The 24984-nt window shown below is 39.3% G+C and overlaps 1 protein-coding gene across 4 annotated transcripts in view; it reads left to right on the top strand.

The window, feature by feature from the left end:
- Positions 1-24984, top strand: part of EFL1 (elongation factor like GTPase 1) — a 138768-nt gene that overhangs the window by 29332 nt on the left and 84452 nt on the right. For 3 of the 4 annotated variants that reach the window (XR_014243483.1, XM_082388484.1, XM_082388485.1), the window contains 8 exons: positions 6-129; positions 1867-1943; positions 2678-2814; positions 3831-3953; positions 7287-7386; positions 11311-11462; positions 11704-11870; positions 22612-22750. Coding sequence is in view for 3 of the 4 variants with exons in the window: in XM_082388484.1 (XP_082244610.1) it covers positions 6-129; positions 1867-1943; positions 2678-2814; positions 3831-3953; positions 7287-7386; positions 11311-11462; positions 11704-11870; positions 22612-22750 (1019 nt within the window). In the remaining variant the exon portion in view is untranslated. The remainder of the gene's footprint in view (positions 1-5; positions 130-1866; positions 1944-2677; positions 2815-3830; positions 3954-7286; positions 7387-11310; positions 11463-11703; positions 11871-22611; positions 22751-24984) is intronic. The other variant, XM_082388486.1, reaches the window with a different exon arrangement.

A 24984-nucleotide genomic window follows, 5' to 3' on the forward strand; every position in this document is an offset into this window, starting at 1 on the left:
TTCAGAATTGAACACTTTGCCGAAATCTACAGTCAAAAAACTGGCATCAAAAAGGAAGTTCTTTTGAAAACCTTGTGGGGAGATTATTACATAAATATGAAGGCTAAGAAGGTTATGAAGGTTGATCAGGTAATGTGGCATATGTCCCTGTTGATTGTTGGTCACATTGTTGCCCTATGAAAACCTGTACTGTAAGACACCTGTAATTTGGCCTTGGTTTATGGGAGTCAGTTCATGAGGGATTTTCTACTGTATATATTTGGCTAAAGCTCATGTGTCTTATATCCAAGTATTGCTTAAATGGAGTTCTTTAAATATAGGGAACAAAGGACTGCCTGGGTTTTTTTGTTTGTTTGTTTGTTTTTTCTTTTTAAGAGGAGCAAAAATCTCAGATCCTGTGCATGTGAACTTGAAGACACATATTTTCCATCAGGCATTTGTGTGTCCCCTTCATAAAGAGACATCTCTTTCAGACATCACTGTGTGGCCCACACTTTATCCCTAGTCTCAGCTGAGGCCTTCTCTCATTGAATGTCAGTCACCATGCTTTGCTGATGTGGAGAGGCAGGTGCTCCCTGGAGCACTTCATTGTATCGATTGAGGTGATTAAGGCTGCTGAATCACATAGCCTCAGAGGATGCTTTTCTGGAAGATTTTTTTAAATGTAAAATTCAGGGTTTTATAAATTCATTCTCATTGAAGAGCATATATATTCCTTTAAGAAGGTATTTATAAGTATAAAGCCACAGGAAAGAAAAAATATTAGAAGCCAACACTGCTGATGCTGTGGTTTTCATTTCTTTCATTCTTTCTGGATAGATACATACATCCCTCAGTTGAGATTTTGCTATTTATATAATGTAGCTGCTTTTCTGCTTGACATCATATTGTGAACATCTTCCGTTGCCATTAAAAGCTTTCTATAAACAGTGTAAACAGTGTATTTAAGAGGGAGCCAGTGTATGAAGTGGGAAAGAGCATGGTTTGAGAATCCAACTCTGTTTGAATCTCAGCTCCACCACTTACTAGTTCTGTGACATTTGTCTCAGTTTTTTTCATCTGCAAATTGGAGATAGTAATACTTATAGGGTGGTTATGATAATTATATGAAGTATCCAAGACAAGTCTTTAGAACAGTTCCTGTCACATAAGGACCCTATTACATCATCATTTACATAATCTACATAAATGTAGAATCTACATAAATTCTGTAAGAATGGACATAATTTTTATTTCTGTTTCACAAATATTTTGATATTTTAAGTAAAGCTGTGGTGGGCATCTTGATAAATACATTTTTATGTCTTGACAATGACCTTTTTTTAACCAGGCATTCAAAGGTAATGGCCTAATTTCCCAATACCTTGCCAATAGTTCTTGAGAAAGAGGGTATCAGTTTATATTCCAGCTCTTTGTATATTATCCATCTCAAAGTGCTCTTGATATTATTTTGTACAGTTTGGTAAGAGAAATAGTTGGGGTTTTTTTGGGTTTTTTTAATATCTTCTTCCTTGAAGTTGAACATTTTTCATGTTTAAGAACATTCTTTAGAACAAAGTCCATGGAAATTTTAGAGTGAAGTTTTAGCTCTCAGCTTGGGTATCATGTATTTCTTTGATGGCAGTGAAAGGGCAACTGGTCTTATTTGTGAAGTCCATGGTTCCTGGAGGAAGAGAACAGTGGGTTGTTACTGATTGTAGATTATTGGCTGTTTAGAGCATTCTTATAGCTACTTTCCTCCACTTTTCTGTTGGGTAAATATTTTCTAGTAGAAATGAAACACTGATAATAAAACATGTCAAGAATGAATATGTAAGATACCGATTAAATATTCAGAACTTTAAGCCCATTCATCCTTTTTTACAGGCAAAAGGAAAGAAACCTTTATTTGTACAGTTGATCCTGGAAAATATATGGAGTTTGTATGATGCTGTCTTGAAAAAGTAAGGCTGTTATAAATTGTTACATAAATTGGGCAGTATAATTTGCCTCACTTTTCAGTTTGATGAGTCACACTTCAGAAAGCTGAGATAGACTGAAAAAATGAACAGAGCCTTTACAGAGGAGTTGATTACAGGGCTTGGAAACAATTTAAAGGAGTATGTGTAACCCAAGTAAAGGGTGACAGGAGGGAGAGAACAGCAATATTTTATAGAGTGCTGAGGTGAAGAGATAAAAGGATGGAAAGAAACATTAGACTTTTGTTTATACAAGCTCAGTTTAAAATAAAATAGTAATTATAGTAGAAAAGGTGCTTGATATCAAGGATCACTAATGGGGCACTTGGGGAAAAACTTGCCTGATACACATGGAAAAGAATGTTTGCTTCAGTAAATTTCTAAGTTGTTCCAGAGATGGAATAATGATTTTTTAGTATTTATTTATACAATTGCTTTACCAGTTGACATAGCTTTTTTAGGGAGATTGTGGAATGGTGCTTCATGGGACGTTTTAAAGAAAAGTTCATTTGGAAGTGTATGGGTAGAGGTTGAGCAGTTTTCTCCTGTGGCAGGAGCCCCTTCAAGCGTTTTTATTTTTTTGTAGTAAGAGTAATACATTAGGAATAAATGTGTCAAACAATGTTGAGTCCCTTTTCCTCACTGCTCCTTTGTGTCTTTATGTGATCTTTCTCTCTCCTCACCCCTCACCCCCCACCCATCCTGTACGTTTACTATAGGGACAAAGAAAAAATTGATAAAATCGTGACTTCTTTAGGATTAAAAATTGGAGCCCGGGAGGCACGGCATTCAGATCCTAAAGTTCAGATCAATGCTATTTGCAGTCAGTGGCTTCCCATATCTCAAGCTGTTCTTGGTATCCTTTATTTTAATGGTTTTTAATGAAATCATAGATTTGACTAAACAAGAAAAACCAGTGTGTTATTGGCAATCCGGAAATCCTCTGAAAATAACGCATTTCCATCCAGAGTCTTCTGGGGTTATTTAAGGTTCTACCATGAAACTGTATTAAGTACTTTAAAAATGAGTATATTAATATTAACTAGGACTAATACTAATATCAACCTGAATGTTCTTTAAAAATGTTTTTAGTTTTTGTTTAGTAATCTGTAAAATAAAAACTTTTAGGCTAAGATTTACATATAAGTAGATAATTTAGATGTTTGTGTTAGGATCACTGGTTCATTTTATTTATTTATTTTTGAATTTTATTTTATTTATTTTTTTATACAGCACTGGTTCATTTTAGACCCATATTTTCGTTAGCTTGTTGATACTTCCTCTCACATTAGTGATTCCAAAAAGACTTGATTTTAAATGGCTTACATTAACTAAAGTGATTTTATAGATGAATTTAGACTATCTTCTTCTCCTTGACCTGTGTGTACTCAGGCATACCCCTGCAGTGGGCTGGGGGCGCAGTGTCCTGGAAGTGAACCAGCAGTGGATCTCAGAGCTGTGATAGACACATACCCCTACAGTGACACTCGCTCTGGTGGGGGACCTTCTTGTATCATAGCTTGTGGCTGATGGTTGTTCTATACCAGTCTATGAAACCACATAAAAGATTTTGAGGACTTAAAAGGTCACAGTTAGCCAGGCTCCTAAGCTCTGTTGTCCTTCCTCACTTGTTCCGTAGGATGTCGGTGTTAGAATGTCTATCACGAGGATCTTTTCTGGGCTCTAGAGTGTCCATGAACTCCCTGAAATTGTATCCATATTTTGAGATGTGATATATGGCGTAGTGCTGCCTTACAGCCCAGGCATCTTATAGACATACATTGTCACCTCAGTATTTAGTGCATACTGTGAATCTCTGCCATGGTGGAGGGCACTTGCTCAAGGTTTTGAGTCCTTAACAACAGACTTCAGCTATGGTGTGTCAGAAACTTCCTAGTCCCCTTGATATTACAGCCGAGAGAGTGGAGAAACTGATGTGCGCAGGATCGCAAACATTTGATTCTCTTCCACCGGAAACCCAGGCGCTGAAAGCAGGTGAGGTAAAGATGAACACAGCAGGTAACATATTTTTGATTGTCCTAAGTCCAGACTACTCTAGACCAATTTGCTAAATGCTAGTTTGCTAAATGGCCAAATGGCCAATTCTACAGATAAACAATTTGACAAACATTTCACCAGTTGCCTTTTGTTTTCTAACATTTCAGTTTTGCTAGAGACATTTTGCTCTGCCAGTGGAGTGGGGATACCAGAGGCTCTGAGACCCCTACCTTTTGCCCTGATCACATTTCATAATCTTATAATCATGCTGTATTCCATCCTCCTAAATAGCCAGGAATGTGTTCCTAAAGTGCCATATCACCACCATGGCTGTGTCCCCAGGGACTGTGGAAAAGTGATTCCAGGGGCTGTGCTGCTCTTTTGAAGCCCCCTATATGCGCTCCCCATGAGAGGGATCCTCCCATTCCAGGCTCCGTGTGGCTCCATGAAATTCATGTGTATGTACTCACTTTCTCCTATTCTTTTTCTCCCAATCTATTGAATTTGCAGCCCCTGCCCCCCAAGTCACTGCTGTTCTCAGGGCCACTGTTGACTGTCCTTTGTTATATCTTTCAGCCAGTTCTCAATCCTCATCTGACGAGATCCGTCACTACCATTTGACATGGTTGATCACTCCTTCCTCCTTGAGTCACTTTTTTCCTTGACTTCTAGGCTTCCACATACTCCTACTTTCTCCCTGTCTCCCTGGCTATTTATTCTTTTTTTCTTTTTTTTTTTAAAACAGAAAAATCAAACAAAGTTTAATAACATATATACATGGGACAGACCCAGGAAAACAGAATAACTGGCCGAAACCCTCACCTTAAATACTGTGAGTGGTTCAGGACTTCAAAGGGGAGGAAGGCAATTCACATGAAGATGGAAAAGCAAAAGTTTGGTTGAAAAGAATGTTTGCTGGGCTGTGCAGAGACTCTGGGACACAGAGTGGACTCTGATCTCTAGGTCCTGCCAGGTTTCCCCCACCACACCTGGCCCATATTCTTTACAGTGATAGCTGCATATTCTTTTCTGGTGATAGCTCTATTCCGGGACCAGGCCCCGTATCTGAATTCTTTAGACAGCTAAGGGGACATAAAAAGAAGGACTTCCTGAGTCTTCTCCTTCTTAAAAATAATCAGCCTAAATTAATCCTCATGCCAAAGAAACACATTCTGGGGTGGCAAATTTTGCTCTTCAACAGTTCTGCCTTTGAAATGTCTTCAAGGAGTGTCACAGTCCAGAAGCTGAGTTGGTAGATTGTTCCATCTCATTAAACCAGTCTCAGTCCTGACAATAGATCTGTCTAGTTAAATTCATTTCTGGAGGCAGTGATGCAGGTGGGCTCTCAAAGTTAGGCTTATAAGGTGCAAACAATCAGGTATTATAAGAGGCATTTCTATGGAGACAGAAGAAAAAGGTTAATGGTTGGAGCAAATTATAAACCAACTTCTGAACCTAGGAGGCAGCCAGTCAAGATTTCTAGATGTCAGAGTCAAGTATCATCTGCAGTGTGAAATGTCGTTGATGATGTCGTTGAGTGTTCAGGTAAACTTTCTGAGCGGCTTACACAGCAACAGGCCTGAAGATTGTCTAAACATGGGATGTTGTGTGGTGGTCTCTCTTAAGTGTATTGCAGGTTGTTCAGCTTCAGTTTGCGGGGCTTCAGGAAAGGGGCAGCTTTGGTTCTCAGTGATTCCGAATCAAAAGTGGGAGAAAAATTGGAAATGTTACTTTGGAGAGTTGTAGCCAAATATTTGAGGAAACTAGAAGAATTCAGGATCCAGTCCAGTTTACCAGTAGAAAAACAAAACCTCGAAGATGATAACAGAACTAGAATCGAATATCCACAAGTGTGTATTATAGTTTCTATTGAAACATAATTTTTTTCTCTCTGAAGTCACCCTGATTTCTACCCAAGATAGCCAAATTAAGACTAATTTGTTTGCAGAGTAAGTTTAGTTTCATTAAATTTGGCCTGATTATTTTTATAGGTCCAGCAAGAATAGTTAACTGACTATATAGGCTCTTTTAAATCTGCTTTGCTGGAACTTTTCATAAGGAATTTCCAGATTGAACTTCTAATAGCCTCTTGAGGCTAGGAAGCCAAGCCAAATATTTGCCATCAGAGCTGGCTGTTTATTCTTAATCTCTTTTTCCAGTTCCTCTCCATCTCCCTGACTTTTTAACTGTGGGATGCCCCAAAGCAAGGCTTAGTCTTTGGACCTCATCTGTTTTCTACCTGCTGACCTTTTCCAGTCTCAAGGCTTTGCATGACAACGGCATGCTCCTAATTCCCGCATTTATCTCAGGCCCCTGCATCCAGTCCATCTGCAAATCCTGTTTACTCTTCCTTTGAAATATATCCAGAACAACTGCTTTTCAACATTTCCACTTCTGCCTCCCTGGGTCCTCCCTGGACCATGATCTCTCATCTGGTTATTATAATAGCTTTCCAGCTGGTATCCCTGCTGCTGTTCTTGATAGCCTTTCACGTTTTCTCAACACTGCAGCCAGGGTGATCCTGTTAAAAATTGAAGTCAGGGCGTGTCACTTTGTTCCTCACAGCCTTTCAAAGTTTTCCCTGGCAAGACTTCTGATAGACATTTAATTCTTGATTCCTTTATTTCTTACTTGAATTTTACTGTTGAATTCTTTATGTGTGAATTATTTTGATGTGGGGTGATTTTTTAAAAAAATTACCAACCGATGGTTTTTTATCTTAACCAGTGGTTTTTTTATGTAGGTTAAGAAAAATGTCAATATGTTGATAGGAAATTGTGTTAAAATTTATAGACTTAGGGAAAATTGACATCTTTATAGTATTGAATCTTAATTCATTTCTAAGGTTTTTGGTTATTATCATGATAAGATATTTTTGTCTGTTTTATTTTCTAACTTGTTTTTGTGAGGGATTGGAAAAGCTACTGGTTTTTATGTATTTTATTAGTAAGCTACCTATTGACTGTTGACCTTTGGTAAAATTTCTCAGTTCTATCCCTTCTCCACAGGAAACACTTCTGAGGGCTTATGGTGGGTGGTTAAGCCCATTTCCTAGCTTTAGTTCTATGTGGGAGTTCCTCCAGCCCTTCTCCCACCCTATCAGTTTTGCTTTTCTTTCCTCATTTCTGCCAGTTCTCTTGCTCTTGCTCTACTATTTTTCTAGCAATTTTATACTTTTCCAGATGCAATTTTTATCATAGTGGTAAAACATTATAGGTTGCTTACGTATTTAGATGATGCCATGTTCTAAACTTCCTAATTGTTTTCAGAAAAATCTGGCTCTTTAATAATGGAAAAAAACAGTAACAGTTTTACTTCCTGTCTGTTTAGCTTTTATGAAATGTGGAAGCGAAGACACTGCTCCGGTTATTATCTTTGTTTCCAAAATGTTTGCAGTTGATGCTAAGGCTTTGCCTCAGAATAAGCCAAGGTAAGGATAAAAGGAAAGTTGGGTTGGGCCAGGGAAGTGGTGTAGGTTTGACGGGGCTGCAGTGAGGGTGTGGGTGGGAAGGTGCAGGTAATGCTTTCTCTCCTCAGCCTGGAACTCATACGCCGCAGCCCCTGCGGGAACATAAGATTTGCAGGGTACTTTATCTTTCTGTGATACCTCTGTAGGAGATGGTTGTTGAAATCAGCTCTGGGACTGTTGATTTGAATTCATGTCAGTTTGAAGAGCAGTAAGAGTAGTGGTAGCCACAGTTAACTTTTATTGAACATCAGGCAGGTTCTAATCTAAGCCTGTCTTGTCTGCCCCAGTAGAGATTGTTGGATGGGTGAGTATCTCTGCTGATCTTCACGTGTATTGTGCGTGTGTGGAGGGAGATGGCTCATTTCTCAAGTTTCCAGAGTCTTGGAGGATCTATTCTACATCATATGAGTTGGTCATGTGTCTTCCCCTCCTTCCCAGCTGCACTGCCCCCCCCCTCACCGCTAGTATAAATGATTAGATCCTGATCATTTCTCGTGAGAATTATTGCAGCAGTCTCCTAGCTGGTTCCCCTGCCCCAGTGTCTAACTCTGCCAGTCCATTTGCCATCCTTCCTTCAGTATGATTTTGGTGTCTGGAATGAAAAGATTCACTCGATATAGGAGCTTGGAAGCTCCTCTTCTGTGCTATCCACAGCTACTCTGGGGGCATTCTGTGTAACAATCTTTCAAGTAACCTGAGAGAAAGGATATAAATATTACTTCTGAAGAAGGTCCTGGTACCTCAGGCAGCATCTCAGATCTTACTCTTTTATGTTATAATTAATAATGATGATAACACTAATAATTGGCTGCAGTTTATTAAACTTATAATATTCCTGCCTCACCATTAATTATGCCACTTAGATCTAACAACAGTTCTGCAATGGAACTGTTTAATGTTTCAGTCTTACCTGAGGAAATTAAGAGGCCTTAAAAAGATTAAGTAGTACACTCAAGGTCACATAGCTAGAAGGAGGCCAAAACAGTTTTTGAATCTACATCTGTCTAGCTTGAAAACCTATGGTCTTCTACTTCACTGTGTGGAATCTGGCCTCTGTCATCCTGTGCAGCTTTTTAACCTCCACCTCTAAATCTAGGCAGGCAACCTTCCAACCTGCCTGCCCTTTTTAGATTCTGGGCCTTTGCTTTTGCTGTTCTCAACTGTACTCTATCAAATTCTTGCTGAATACTTAACTTGCTGATAAGTACCTGTTAGGTAACATCCTACTAGGAGTTTTTGAGGCAGTTCCTCTCGGCTTCCTTCTTGAGAACCACCTTCTTTTAGTAACAAGATGTGATCTTCAGATAGAAGCCGCGTTCCTTGGTCCCTTGGTTCCCATCATCTCAGCTACCTGGTGGTGTGGTTACTGATCGTACCAACTACAGCCAGCTTTCCAGCCCTTTCTCTGACACTCTCCCAGCCTACCCCTCGGCCAGCTTCGCAGAGGCCAGAGCAGGAACATTCAGCTTGGAATCCTGAGGGTGGGTGGTTTTGTGTCGTTGCCTCTTTTCCTTTCTTCTCCAGATTCACCTCCCCAGTCTGCCATTTGACGCTCCAGTCAGTATTCTCACCTCTGGTCTCCTTCATCCCTGCTGTTGCTGACTGCCGTCCCCTCAGAACTGTCATCCATAGTTAGCTCAGCTACAGCCTCAGTAACTCACCACCCACAGATGTTCCTTGACTAGTAGAGCTCTGTTTTCTTGCAAATAAATTCCTCTTTATTCTCAATAGATACTAGTTTACACAATGGGTTCTTCATATAAAACCTTGCTGACTTCTCTTCCGTCTGCTCTGTTTACCTCTGCCACCACTCCCAGTGCTCACAGCAGTGCCTGGCACATAGTAGGCGTTAACTGGATGGATGGATAAGCATGTAGATGGACAGCAAGCCTGCATGCATGTGATGCTGACTTAGTGAATATAAAATGCTAATCAGGTTATGAGCTCAGGCAGAATGAGGATTTAATATATGTGAACAAATATGCTTCTTCCTTAACCAAAGCTAAAATAAAACCACATTTACTGAATGTGATGATGATTTTATCGTCTTTAATTCCTTCTGGATGGGAGACATAGCCTGATGATAACGAGTATAGAGTTTGGAGTCATATCTGTATTTGAATTACGGCTCCTCCATTTATTGTCTGTGTCACTTTGGATCAAGTTATGTAAATTTCCTAAGCCTCCAGTTTCTCGTCTGTAAACTAGGAGTAATAATACCTGTGTCATTTGTTTTGATAATATGTGCTATAATATACGTAGAGTGATGAACACAATGTCCGTATCATAGTGATAAGCCCATTGGAAGAGACAGTTTCTCTCCATGTGCTAACAAGTGCATCAGGTTTTTTTTTCCCACCCTGTTTGTAGTAATAATAATGTATTCTGCATTTATATTTTAATTCATACTTTTCAGATACTCTTGTAAAAGATTTTAGCAAAAGTCTAGAAACAAGGTAAGTTATCTAAGGGTTGATTGAAGGAGCAGCTGGAGTGTGTAGCCTGAAGAAGAGAAGGGGGAGGGGGAGGAGAAGGGCATGAATGCAGATGATTGAAAGGAAGGCAGAGGGAAGAAGGTTTGTTGGATGTTGCTCCAGAAGACAGAACAAGAGCCATGACAAGAAATTATGAGGAAGCAGCTTTTATCCTGTATTTGAAAGGCCTTTAACATGTAGAGCTTCCAGTAAGGAGGAGCTTATCTCTTGTAGCGAAACTGCCAGCAGGTTTGATTGCCTAACGACACCTGAGCAAGCCATTCTCAAAGATCGTGCTCTCATTTTTTTGTGTCTTATGTCACAGCCCTGCTACCTGCATTGGGATGGGTCTGACTAGAAGGGGCCGACTCCTAGAACCGAATTCTTTGATTTCGAGGGGCAGGTGCTAAGGGAGTAGAATTGGTGTCCAGCCCTAGTGGGAGGTCTTGTCTAGCAGGCAGGTGTCTGAAGAGGATAGCAGTGGACAGTCAGTGACTTAAGCGTTCACCTCCCAGGGTAGCCTACACAAAGTAAAAAGGGGTTTTAGGGTACCTGACATCAGGATCTCCAAGAGCATGTGGCCATTTAGAATGCACGTGGACAGTGCACTCTCAGAATGGCCATCTGAATGGATTCCAGTGCTTAAGGAGAGAGAAGGGGAAAGGGGAATGGCAGGCTGGGAGACGAGATTATCAGCCAGGTGTCAAGTCAGAGACCAGGGAGTGAAGCAGGAATCATAAAATCACAGTGGGGGACAGCAGGGGAGGCAGGCACAAAGTGACAGGATCAAGCAACATGACCCACCCTCCAGATGAACCCCCCAGCAGACAGCCAGACACACCCACGCACTGCCTTTTCTCTGGTGGTACTTGGGTCTAACACAATGACTGATAATCACTATTTGACCTCTTATCCTGATGAATTGCCAGCGTTCAGCCTGACCCTTCTTCTTGGACCTCAATTCTCCATGAAGATATATTTTTGTACTTGAGGAGAAAACCTCAATCTCATTGAAGTCTTATGCTTATCTCTCTACAGGGGTGTTCTGAGCCCCGGTGTCTGTTACTCACACCCTTCCTTTTCCTGTCCTTTGCCTTATCGAGGAGGAACATCGGTACCTAAGAAAGGTTCCATGCTGTTGTGTGTGGCTCTGTGTGGGGACATGGGCTCTTGCATGTCAGTTCATAAGCTCAGACTAGCTGGGGACGCAGCATTCTCAGAGAAAGCCCGACAGGCCTTCTCTCCTCTTGCTGCAGTGAGGGAGAGAACTTGGGGAAACCTTCCGCCCGGATGGGACTGGGGACCAACCATCATCTTCTCCAGCTACGTTAATACTTGCTGTTTCTCTGCTTGAACAGACTGAGAGATGCTTGATGTTGCCAGGTGTTAACGTATCTGTGGTATCCTGTAGACCTCTCACTCAGGAGGAGATTGCTGAGAGGCGTGAGCATGCAAGACGAAGGCACGCGGAGAAGCTGGCAGCCGCGCAGGGCCAAGCACCCTTGGAGCCCACCCAGAATGGGAGTGCCCTTGAAACGAGTCCACAGGGAGAAGAGCCGAAAGGTATAGCTTTCCTAAATAGGCTTTGGTGAGACGGGATTTTTACATAACTTGGGACACTCATCCTTTAGCTCTTGGGCTTTTTAGCTTTAAAGGTAGCTTTTAGCAGTATACTTTCATTCTTGGTGTTTCCTTGCTGAAACTGGGCTGAATATAGCATATTCCCTGTTCCCTCTGAGTTTCTCAGCAGTCCCTGGATTGGAGAGAGCATTCCTGGCACTTATTATCCTTTGGCTTCTGGCAGGTGATGAGCAAGAGGTGGAGAGTGAGACCCCTAAACCTGTGCCCCAGGAAGCAAATGACCAAGAGCCTTTTATTGCATTTGCTCGAGTATTCAGTGGCGTGGCTCGAAGAGGAAAGAAACTTTTCGTCTTGGGGCCCAAATACAGTCCTCTTGAGTTTTTGCAGCGGGTAAGAATTGGAAGTAAAATGTTAGTTTGTTTCAAGGTTCTGATACCTTGTCAGATTGGTTGAGATTGGTGATTACCTTATTAGTAGATTTATTTTGTCTCTAGAAAGGCACATTCAGGTGAATCCATGTACTTCCTCTTGTGTTACTTCAGTAACATTTGGTAAACCTGTCTCGCTTAGTAGCATTTAGGAAATTAAACCAGTATATGAACCAAGTTTTCAAACCTTATTTAGTTAATTATAAGGCTTTTCTGCTCAAGGCTAGAGGAAGGAACTGGTAAGAACAGATGTCATGTTGGAGCCAGGGCAATGGCAGATGTTCAAGAAATATCCAAAAACTAGGTGGCACAGGCCAAAGGCATGGGCAGTGAGCAGGTGATAGGCAACAGTTTCTTGGCAGGCAGATCCCAGAAATTGATCAGGAGGGTCTGAAAGTCGGTGAACAGCCAGCATCTAAATATGTCTGAGCCAAAGGGCAAGTAAGAAGCCACAAGCTAGAGCCGTCAGAACATTTTTGGACATAAACAAGGGATATATGTAGTAAATAAATGATAAAGGTCATAGGATGAATGCCAGAGGTCCAGGGAGCCAGTCAGGATCAGCGAGAAGCAGTTAAGTGAGGAGCTTCTAAGACGTGCGGCATCACGAGCAGAAAAGCACGTGCTCCTCTCCTTGCAGGTTAACCAGGGGAGCTGCTGTATGAATGAGAGAGAGGGAGATGGCAGTTGACAGAAGTCTGTGCCATCAACTTTGCCTTGCCTTGAATGCTAATTCCATCAGTTTTAGCAGTCTGATCCTTGGACATTGCAGTGCTGAGTGGTGGCTAAGCAGTTCGTGCTAGTCTGTGACATGTTTGGATTTAGCAAGAAGGAGCACAGCAGTTGGTGTGTATAGGGTTAGGTTTTATGGGAGGGTGAAAGTGCTGTGATGGCATGTATAAAAATCCATTTATGATCATCTTACCATCTTGGTTTACACGTAATTGATAGTTTGTTATTTATCAGAAAGGGTGGTCTTGGTTAATTTTTTTCCTTTTTTACTCTCTTAAACTGTCAAGAGGAGTAAGAAATTGTTATTTAGTGAAACACTGATTTATTGGGCATTAGAAATTCCACAAGCACTCCAGTTTATCTTCTGTACATAGTGTATCTTTGCTCTTGTGGGGCTCAGGATTGAAATCAACTGCTTATGTGTCAGATGACTAAAGCAGGAATGATAAAATGAATTGACAGCACAAATGACTCCTTATTTCAGTAATTGGATCCCCGTAAAACCTAATTTCAGCTACTTAAAAAAAAAAAGTGAATATTTCAGACATATCCCTGCCTGGAATTTTGTGTTTATCCTTTGTATTATTTTTTTCTATTGCTGCATGTTACAGATGACCACAAATTTAGCAGCTTAAAACAATACATGTTTTCTCATCTCACAGTTTTGTTTTTTTTTTTTTTTAAATTGGTCCTGCCTTCCAGTGCAACCCAAAGCAAAGCCACTCTGCCTTATCAAGCACACACTATGTGTACTTTACTTAATCCTTACCACCATCATTACTCAACCGTCCTGCCATGAGTTTAGTATTATTTTACTGTTTTCTTATTACAAATAAGAAACCGGAGACTCAAAGAGTTTAAAAAACTTGCCCAAAGTCACACAGCTAGGAAGTGGTGGGTCAGGGCTTTGAATTCATATCTGTATGGCCCCCAAAGCCTGTGCTTTTTCCACTACACCAGTGGTTCTCAAAGTGTGATCCCAAGACAAGACCAGCAGTACCAGCATCTCCTGCGAACTTGTTAGAAGTGCAGATTCTTAGGCCCTGCTCCAGAGCTACGGAAGAAGACATTCTGGGGGGTTAGACCCAGGAATCTGTTTTAATAATCCCTCCTGGTGATTTCCTTGCCTGTTCAAGTTTCAGAACCACTGCCTACCATTCTGCTTCCCCAGCTGGCTGCTGCTTCTGTTCACATCTGACCGAGAATTTATAGGTGACTTCTCTAGGGCTGGACATCACTATGTCTCTGGAGCAGAAATGTGCTGCACACACACACCCTTCCCCCAAACACATACACACATGTACTCGGTAACCAGAGTCATTTTTAAAACTGCAGATATGATGTATCCCTTTCCTACTTAAAGTTCATCAGTGTCTCACCAATGCACTAAGGAGAAAGCCCAAACTCCTCAGTGTGGCTTTTGTGTGATGTATCCCTTACCTGTTTTCCAGCCTCCTGTCTACACAGACCTATTCATGCTTGCTACTCACATGAACTAGAAATGTTGTCATCACCTGGGAACTTGTTAGAAATACAGAATCTCAGGCCCCACCCCAGACCTGCTGAATCAGACTCTGCATTTTTTTTTTAAAACATCAACCTTAAGTTTATTTTTTTTTGAATTTTTGAATTTTATCTTTTTTTTTATACAGCAGGTTCTTATTAGTTATCCATTTTATACATATTAGTGTATACATGTCAATCCCAATCTCCCAATTCATCCCACCACCACCACCTCCCACCTCCCCAGCCCCTTTGTCCCCCTTGGTGTCCATACGTCTCTACATCTGTGTCTATTTCTGCCCTGCAAACCAGTTCATCTGTACGATTTTTCTAGGTTCCACATATATGCGTTAATATACGATATTTGTTTTACTGTTTCTGACTTACTTCACTCTGTATGACAGTCACTAGATCCATCCACGTCTCTACAGATGACCCAATTACATTCTTTTATGGCTGAGTAATATTTCATTGTGTATATGTACCACATCTTCTTTATCCATTCGTCTGTCGATGGGCATTTAGGTTGCTTCCATGACCTGGCTATTGTAAATAGTGCTGCAATGAACATTGGGGTGCATGTGTGTTTTTAAATTATAGTTTTCTCTGGGTATATGCCCAGTAGTGGGATCGCTGGGACATATGGTAATTCTATTCTGACTTTTTTAAGGAACCTCCATACTGTTCTCCATAGTGGCTGTATCAATTTACATTCCCACCAACAGTGCAAGAGGGTTCCCTTTTCTCCACACCCTCTCCAGCATTTGTTGTTTGTAGATTTTCTGATGATGCCCGTTCTAACTGGTGTGAGGAGAGACCTCATTGTAGTTTTGATTTGCATTTCTCTAACAGTTAGTGACGTTGAGCAGCTTTTCATGTGCTTCTTGGCCATCTGTATGTCTTCTTTGGAGAAATGTCTATTTAGGTCTTCTGCCCATTTTTGGATTGGGTTGTTTGTTTTCTTAATATTGAGCTGCATGAACTGTTTATATATTTTGGAGATTAATCCTTTGTCCGTTGATTCGTTTGCAAATATTTTCTCCCATTCTGAGGGTTGTCTTTTCATCTTGTCTGTAGTTTCCTTTGCTTTGCAAAAGCTGTTAATTTTCATTAGGTCTGATTTGTTTATTTTTGTTTTTATTTCCATCACTCTAGGAGGTGGATCAAAAAAGATCTTGCTGTGATTTATGTCAAAGAGTGTTCTTCCTATGTTTTCCTCTAAGAGTTTTAGAGTGTCTGGTCTTATGTTTAGGTCTCTAATCCATTTTGAGTTTATTTTTGTGTATGGTGTTAGGGAGTGTTCTACTTTCATTCTTTTACATGTAGCTGTCCAGTTTTCCCAGCACCACTTATTGAAGATAATGTCTTTTCTCCATTGTATATCCTTGCCTCGTTTGTCATAGATTAGTTGACCATAGGTGCGTGGGTTTATCTCTGGGCTTTCTATCCTGTTCCATTGATCTATATTTCTGGTTTTGTGCCAGTACCATATTGCTTGATTACTGTAGCTTTGTAGTATAGTCTGAATTCAGGGAATCTGATTCCTCCATCTCCGTTTTTTTCCCTCAAGACTACTTTGGCTATTTGGGGTCTTTTGTGTCTCCATACAAATTTTAAGATTGTTTGTTCTAGTTCTGTAAAAAATGCCATTGGTAATTTGATAGGGATTGCATTGAATCTCTAGATTGCTTTGGGTAGTAGAGTCAGTTTCAAAATATTGATTCTTCCAATCCAGGAACATGGTATATCTCTCCATCTGTTGGTATCATCTTTAGTTTCTTTTATCAGTGTCTTATAGTTTTCTGCATACAGGTCTTTTGTCTCCCTAGGTAGGTTTATTCCTAGGTATTTTATTCTAGGAATGCAAGAGATTTCTGTGCATTAATTTTGTATCCTGCAACTTTACCAAATTCGCTGATTAGCTCTAGTAGTTTTCTGGTGACATCTTTAGGATTCTCTGTGTATAGTATCATGTCATCTGCAAACAGTGACAGTTTTACTTCTTCTTTTCCAATTTGTATTCCTTTTATTTCTTCTTCTTCTCTGATTGCCATGGGTAGGACTTCCAAAAGTGTGTTGAATAATAGTGGTGAGAGTGAAATCCTTGTCTTGTTCCTGATCTTAGAGGAAATGCTTTCAGTTTTTCACTGTTGAGAATGATGTTTGCTGTGGGTTTGTCATATATGGCCTTTATTATGTTGAGGTAGGTTCCCTCTGTGCGCACTTTCTGAAGAGTTTTTATCATAAATGGGTGTTGAGTTTTGCTAGAAGCGTTTTCTGCATCTATTGAGATGATCATATGGTTTTTATTCTTCAGCTTGTTAGTATGGTGTATCACATTGATTGATTTGTGTGTATTGAAAAATCCTTGCATCCCTGGGATAAATCCCACTTGATCGTGGTGTATGATCCTTTTAATGTGTTGTTGTATTCTGTCTGCTCGTATTTTGTTGAGAATTTTTGCATCTATATTCATCAGTGATATTGGTCTGTAATTTTCCTTTTTTGTAGTATCTTTGTCTGGTTTTGGTGTCAGGGTGATGGTGGCCTCGTAGAATGAGTTTGGGAGTGTTCCTTCCTCTGCAATTTTTTGGAAGAGTTGGAGAAGGATAGGTGTTAGCTCTTCTCTAAATGTTTGATAGAATTCACCTGTGAAGCCATCTGGTCCTGGGCTTTTGTTTGTTGGAAGATTTTTAATCACAGGTTCAATTTCATTACTTGTGATTGGTCTGTTCATATTTTCTGTTTCTTCCTGGTTCAGTCTTGGAAGGTTATACCTTTCTAAGAATTTGTCCATTTTTTCCAGGTTGTCCATTTTATAGGCATAGAGTTGCTTGTGGTAGTCTCTTAGGATGCTTTGTATTTCTGCGGTGTCCGTTGTAACTTCTCCTTTTTCATTTCTAACTTTATTGATTTGAGTCCTCTCCCTCTTTTTCTTGATGAGTCTGGCTAATGGTTTATCAATTTTTTTTATCTTCTCAAAGAACCAACTTTTAGTTTTATTGATCTTTGCTATTGTTTTCTTTGTTTCTATTTCATTTATCTCTGCTCCGATCTTTATGATTTCTTTCCTTCTACTAACTTTGGGTTTTGTTTGTTCTTCTTTCTCTAGTTCCTTTAGGTGTAAGTTTAGATTGTTTATTTGAGATTTTTCTTGTTTCTTGAGGTAGGCTTGTATTGCTGTAAACGTCCCTCTTAGAACTGCTTTTGCTGCATCCCATAGGTTTTGGATCGTCGTGTTTTCATTGTCATTTGTCTCTAGGTATTTTCTGATTTCCTCTTTGATTTCTTCAGTGATCTCTTGGTTATTTAGTAACGTATTGTTTAGCCTCCATGTGTTTGTGTTTTTTACGTTTTTTTCTCTGTAATTGATTTCTAATCTCATAGTGTTGTGGTCAGAAAAGATGCTTGATATGATCTCAATTTTCTTAAATTTATTGAGGCTTGATTTGTGACCCAAGATGTGATATATCCTGGAGATTGTTCCATGTGCACTTGAGAAGAAAGTGTAATCTGGTGTTTTTGGATGGAACATCCTGTAAATATCAATTAAATCTATCTGGTCTGTTGTGTCATTTAAAGCTTGTGTTTCCTTATTAATTTCCCGTTTGGATGATCTGTCCATTGGTGTAAGTGAGGTCTTAAAGTCCCCCACTATTATGTTACTGTTGATTTCCTCTTTTATAGCTGTTAGCAGTTGCCTTATGTATTGAGGTGCTCCTATGTTGGGTGCATATATATTTATAATTGTTATATCTTCTTCTTGGATTGATCCCTTGATCATTACATAGTGTCCTTCCTCGTCTCTTGTAACATTCTTTATTTTCAAGTCTATTTTATCTGATATGAGTATTGCTACTCTGGCTTTCTTTTGATTTCCATTTGCATGGAATATCTTTTTCCATCCCCTCACTTTCAGTCTGTATGTGTCCCTAGGTCTGAAGTGGGTCTCTTGTAGACAGTATATATATGGGTCTTGTTTTTGTATCCATTCAACAAGCCTGTGTCTTTTGGTTGGAGCATTTAATCCATTCACTTTTAAAGTAATCATCGACATGTATGTTCCTGTGACCATTTTCTTAATTATTATGAGTTTGTGTTTGTAGGTCGTTTTCTTCTCTTGTGTTTCCCACGTAGAGAAGTTCCTTTAGCATTTGTTGTAGAGCTGGTTTGGTGGTGCTGAATTCTCTTAGCTTTTGCTTGTCTGTAAAGCTTTTGATTTCTCCATCGAATCTGAATGAGATCCTTGCTGGGTAGAGTAATCTTGGTTGTAGGTTCTTCCCTTTCGTCACTTTAAATATATCATGGTACTGTCTTCTGACTCGTAGAGTTTCTGCTGAGAAATCAGGTGTTAACCTTACGGAGTTCCCTTGTATGCTATTTGTCATTTTTCTCTTGTTGCTTTCAGTAATTTTTCTTTGTGTTTAATTTTTGCCAGTTTGATTACTATGTGTCTTGGCGTGTTTCTCCTTGGGTTTATCCTGCCTGGGAGTCTCTGCACTCCCTGGACTTGGGTGGCTATTTCCTCTCCCATGTTAGGGAAGTTTTCGACTATAATCTCTTCAAATATTTTCTTGGGTCCTTTCTCTCTCTCTTCTCCTTCTGGGACCCTTATAATGCGAATGTTGTTCCATTTAATGTTGTCCCAGAGGTCTCTTAGGCTGTCTTCACTTCTTTTCATTGTTTTTTCTTCATTCTGTTCCACAGCAGTGAATTCCACCATTCTGTCTTCCAGGTCACTTATCTGTTCTTCTGCCTCAGTTATTCTGCTATTGATTCCTTCTAGTGTAATTTTCATTTCAGTTATTGTATTGTTCATCTCTGTTTGTTCTTTAATTCTTCTAGGTCTTTGTTAAACATTTCTTGCATCTTCTTGATCTTTGCCTCCATTCTTTTTCTGAGGTCCTAGATCATTTTCACTATCGTTATTCTGAATTCTTTTTCTGGAAGGTTGCCTATCTCCACTTCATTTAGTTGTTTTTCTGGTTTTTTATCTTGTTCCTTCATCTGGTACAAAGTTCTCTGCCTTTTCATTTTGTCTGTCTCTCTGTGAATATGGTTTTCCTTCCACAGGCTGCAGAATTGTAGTTCTCTTGCTTCTGCTCTCTCATCTCACAGTTTCTGTGGGTTAGGAGTCTGAGCGCAGCTTATCTAGTCCTGCTTAGGGTCTCACAAAGCTGCAATGAGAATGTTGACTGAGTTGTATTCTCAGCTGGAGGCTCAGCTGGGGAAGTATCTGCTTCCAGACTTCCTTAGGTTGTTGGCAGAATTCACATCCTTGTAACTGTGAGACTGAGGGCCCCAGATTCTTTTGGCTGCTGTCAGCTCCTAGAGGCTGCCTGCAGTTTCCTGTCATGTGGACTTTCCCAGCCTGGATGCTTACTTCATCAGGCCCGAGAGGAGACTGTACAGTGAATTTACTAGCAAGACAGAGTCTTGTGTGACATGAGGTCATCGTGGGAGTGACATCCCATCACCTTTGCCATATTCCCTTGGTGAGAAGCAAGTCACAGGCCCCACTCACACTGAGGGGGAAGGGATTGCACAAGGAGGTGAACACCAGGAGGCAGGGATCATAGGAGGACTGCCTTTAGTCTGTCTGCTCCATCCTTGTCTTGCTTTTCCCTATAGTTTTACAACCTATGTGTGCATCACTAAAGAATATCCTGTTTGTGTACTTTGTTTAAATGGAATCTTACTGTAGTTACTCTCCAGTTTGCTTTTTAACTTAACATTGTGAGGTAAATTTATGTTGATGCTTATTCCTGTAGTTCATTTATTGTTCACTGCTGTGTTGTATTTCATTATAGAAATATTTTATTTATCCATTTTCCTTTCAATATGTATTTGGGCTGCTTTCATTTTGTGCTAATCGAAACAATGCTACGTTGAATATTTTTGTACATCTTCCTTGTGCATATTTGCAAAAAATTCAAGGTAATATGCCCATAGTGGAATTGCCTGTGTGTATCTTCAGCTTAACTGGATAATTCCGAATTGTCTTCCAAAGTAGTTCTGACCTACACTCCCAGCAGCAGTGTTTAACAGTGCCAGTTATTCCACGTCCTCACCAAAATTTGGTATTGTCAGGCTTTTAATTTTTGCTAATCAAATGGGTATGATATGGTGTTTTGTTATGGTTTTAATTTACATTTTCCTTATTACTCTTTTAACATGTTTATTGGTCATTCTTGTTTTCTCTGATGAAGATATCTCTTTGGGTCTTTTGCATAATTTTCTATTGTACAATATATACTTTTTAATATTGATTTTTATATATTCTGGATATTAAGTTTGTATATTCTTTTGTGTATTCTGGATACTAACTCCTTGTCATTTTTAAGTTTTGCAAATTCCTTCGTCAGTTTGGGACTTGTCACACTTCTTATTTAGTGTCTTTCAGTGGACAGTAGTTCTTAATTTTAATGTAGTTGAATTCATCAGTCTTTCCCATTATGGGTGTTATTTTTTGTAACTTGTTTAAGAAAATTAAAATTATGACTACACTGAAGACACAAAATTTTCTGTTTTCTTCTAAAGTTTAATGTTTTGCCTTTCATGTTTAAATGTTTAAGTTAGTGTTTGTATTATATGTGGTATGAAGAAGGGATCCAATTTGATTTTTGTCCGCATACAAATAACCAGTTGTTCCAACACCATTAATTGAATAATCCTATCTTTACCCACTAATCCGCTTTGTCAATTCTGTAATAAATCAAATTTCACATGTACATTGGTCTGTTTCTGGACTATTAGACTTCATTTTTTCTGTTTGTCTGTCACTGTCCGTATTCAGTGTTGTCTTCTTTTCTACATGTTTTGACATCTAAAAGGCCAAATTCCTCTACCTTGTTTTTCTTTGTATCTCGTTTATTCCTAAGTCTCTACTCTTCTCTATAAACTTTACAGTCATCTTGTCAGGTTCCATGAAAAGTCCTGTGGAGACTTTGGTATTGATTTAAATCGGTACATGTATGGCACTAGTCAACATTTTGCAATGCTGAATCTTTCTATCCATGAATGTATTAGGTATAGCTCTTCACTTATTTAGGTCATTTAAAATGTTTTTTATTAAAGTTTTATCATTTTCTCTATAAAAATCTTTAATCACTTTTGTTACTAATTCCTAGCTCTCTTATATTTTGTTGATATTGTAAAAGTTACTGTTCTAAAAATATATATATTTTCTATTGCTGATTTATAGACATACAGTTAATTAAGTTTTGTATATTGGTCTGTGGCCATCTTGCTAAATTGTCTTAGTAATTATAATTTATCTGTAGTTTGCTTTAAGTGAATGATCATACTGTCTGCATAATTCTGATTCTTCCAATTTGATCCTTATATTTTAAATTTCTTCCACCCTATCTTTAGAGCTCCCCTACAGAGTTGTCACTGAGTCAGAACATGTACATTTAAATGTATCAGGTGCCTGAAAGGTCATCATTTTCATGAAGTTTCCACGTCTACCCTAACACATTATCTTCTCCCTCCTCTGAGATTTTATGAATTTACTTGCCTGTACTGCTTTTTTGTCACTCACTCTAGGTTTGCAATGGTAATTATCTTTGTATATGTTATGTCTTGGACGTTTTATTCTCCTCACAGCACAGGCACAGTGCCTTGGGCCTTTCGGTATCAAAGATAAGTTGGTTCCTTGGTTGAAATGCTTTCAGGGCACTTGCATTTATATGGAGATCACTGAATTATTCGAGACAATGTCTTGAATAATTTGAGACAGTATCTCCATAAGAATAAATATGATGTAGGGGGAGTTCATAAATCTCTTATCCCTGTAGTATATCTTTGCATGTGAGTGTGCTGTGTCTTCTCATGAGTCCCTAATATTTCACAGCATGCTCTCTTCCAGATGAACAGTGTAGCATATAATATCAATAGCAGTTGTTTGGCCATTACATGGCATGTTTATTACGTCTAACTGCTCTTCCAAAGTTACTCATTTTCATGTCTTACTCAGCACTAGCACCAGCCCTTGTTGAATGCTTAAAGGACATTATAATAAGATTATAATTGACATGGCATTATAATAATATTATTACAATTTTAAGTGATAATAGTAATAATGAGTGTTGAAATAATAGCATAGTGGTCACCAGAACTGGTATATGGCATGGTTCATGTAAATACTAGCAAAGGGCTATGGGGATTTTTGTTCGTTAGTTAATGTGGTGCTACCAGGTCACAACAGAATTTATATTACTTAGCCATAAAGCTTATGATTATGTGGAATTCTTGACAATTTTTGAATATTTGAGAGGTTTCACTATTTCAGAATTTATTCATAAACTGAGACTTATTTTTGTATCATGCCGTTTCAGGTACATGAAATATGACTGCACTATATCTTACTTTTGAATAAAAGTAACTTTGTAGGTATTAACTAATCTTTTCATTTGATGCCTTCTAACTTATCTTCCTTTATTTATTTATTTTATTTTTTTGCCTAGGTGCCATTAGGCTTCTCAGCTCCATTAGATGACCTTCCCCCAGTCCCCCACATGGCATGCTGTACCCTGGAAAACCTGTATCTTCTGATGGGAAGGGAACTGGAAGATCTAGAGAAGGTACCTCCAGGAAATGTGCTAGGTAGGGTGGTGTTATGTATTATATCTGTAGTCCATTCTGAGAGATTACCTGTCACACAAACTAAGTGAAGTCTTCAAAGGAAATGACTTTGATCTCGTTTTTGGTTTGTTTATTTTTGTCTGGTGTCCTTAGGCTTTAACTTAGTGCACTTGAGTAGTTAGCATGTACAGCAATAGCTTGCTGTAAATTATGGTAGTTCTACTTAAAAAAAAAAGTAATCTGTGAATGCTCTATCCTAAGCTGGAGTTCCATTTGTTTGGGAGCAAGGAGAATTCCTGCTCACATTAAAGTCAGTCTAGATGAATAAGACACTTCTGGTTCTAAATTATCGGAAACTATTCTGATGTAAAGGTCTATTTTCTCGCAATATTTTTTATCCATTGAATGTTGCTTTATATTATATATCCATAAATACTGCTCCTTATCTCCATAATGTTTATTACTTGCTTGGCTTCTGCTCTTTGTGTGCAGAATTCACATTTTAAGGTCCTTAGTGCAATCCTAAAGACTTAGCTTAAGGAATTTCCCTTGGATCATCACAGGAACCTGAGTGTGTTGTGGAATGTTGTATCCCATTCTGAACCCTTAGGGTCCTTGTCAGCTGTAGAGCTATTTATTGGGTGATTGCTTGGGCTGGGGATTCTTTTTATGTTTTAGAGAAATGATCTAGACTACTGGTCCAGAACAGCTGGATTTTGTCCACTTTAGTCCGGGAAATATGCCAAAGCATTTTGATGCTCCCTTGCTGGGATACATTCTTTTTAAAACTTCTTCATTCCTTTTTTGTTGTTGTTTTGTTTTTTTGGTATGAAATTAGTAGAATTTCTAGCTTCTCATCAGTGTTACCCATTCTTTTCACCCCTTTGGAAAATGCTATTGAACCTTAACAATTGATATAACTTTACGAGCTTCCGTAGCTAGCAAAATATTTTATCAGGAAGGACGTGGGAAGATGAACAGAAAACACCCTATTTTTGTTTATAAGCCTTCCTTGGGATTACTGTATTTCTCTTGATTCGATTAATTTTGTTTCTTAAATGGAAGGTGAGGTCGAAGATCTCTTAACACAATGTTCAAGTGAAAGAAAAGGTATTGAATAAAGGGTTGAATGAATGGTTTTTATAGTATCCCCTCCAGTTAAGGCTCATTGTTTGTGCTCTTTCCCCAGTAGAGGTTAGGAACTTGACATGCAATAGTTCTGGTTTCCTTCTTTCTGTTTCTAGATTTCCATATGCTGTTCAGGACTGAGGTCAGCTGGGTTATAAGTAGGGAAACCATCTCTCTTTCATCTGCCTCCTAAGGCAGCCCTTAACTCTGCCATCTGCTACAGGAGACCTACTGCAAGTTAAAACTGTCTTCGTCTTGGAGAAAAGAGACATGCCTCATTCTCTTTTACTGATCTTTTAAAACATTTTGGGGTGTTGGTACGAGCTAGGGTGGTGGAGGTGATTAAACATTCATTTACCAAATTCAGTGATTAAAAAAATAAGATAGTTGGACACCCAACTTTGGGACAAAATGGATTAGGGAGAAAAGCCAGATTTATTTCGTTTAAGAATTAGGATTGTATTTAGCTGCAGGTAATCAAAAAACCAACTGCATTGTCTTAAACTTCACTCAGTAGGAAGTTTAAGATAGAGGACAGAGAGTTGAGGGCTGGTGGGATGGTTCTCCTATGTCATCAGGGAGCCAGGTTCCTTCTCTTTGCCTGTTTGCAATCCTCAGCATGTGGCTTTTGTCCCCATGGAACCAAGATGGCTCCTGCATCTCCAGGAATCACATCGACATTCCTGGCAGGAAGAGGGCACAAGGGCCAAAGGCCTTCTCATAGCACTGATGTTTTTATTTGGGAAGAAATGCCCTGTTAGTGACTGATGTATATATCCTCATTTCTTTGTAATTTTGTCATGTGATCACCCCTAGCTGCAGTGGAGGCCAAGGATTGAGTCTCTTATAGTCTCTACAATTAAGGCAAGGTATATTGGGGTTGTGAATGGCTTTTGAATAGCCAGTCCGCACTGTCAGCCACATTTCCTCCACATTGCCCTGGTGTTGCCTGAGGCCCCTTCATTAAGGTTCTGTTTCTTTACATTAAGGAGGAAGATAGTCTTCCAGAATGATTATAAATGTAGCATTGAAGGGGTTGGAATCCAGCCAACCACTTTGACTTACCTTCTGAATTGAAGCAGACAGTAATTGTTTTCCTTCTGTTAATCCAAATCTAATGGAGCCTC

The sequence above is a fragment of the Balaenoptera borealis genome, assembly GCF_965194805.1.
Source record: "Balaenoptera borealis genome assembly, chromosome: 3".
In the NCBI taxonomy this organism is placed as follows: domain Eukaryota; kingdom Metazoa; phylum Chordata; class Mammalia; order Artiodactyla; family Balaenopteridae; genus Balaenoptera; species Balaenoptera borealis.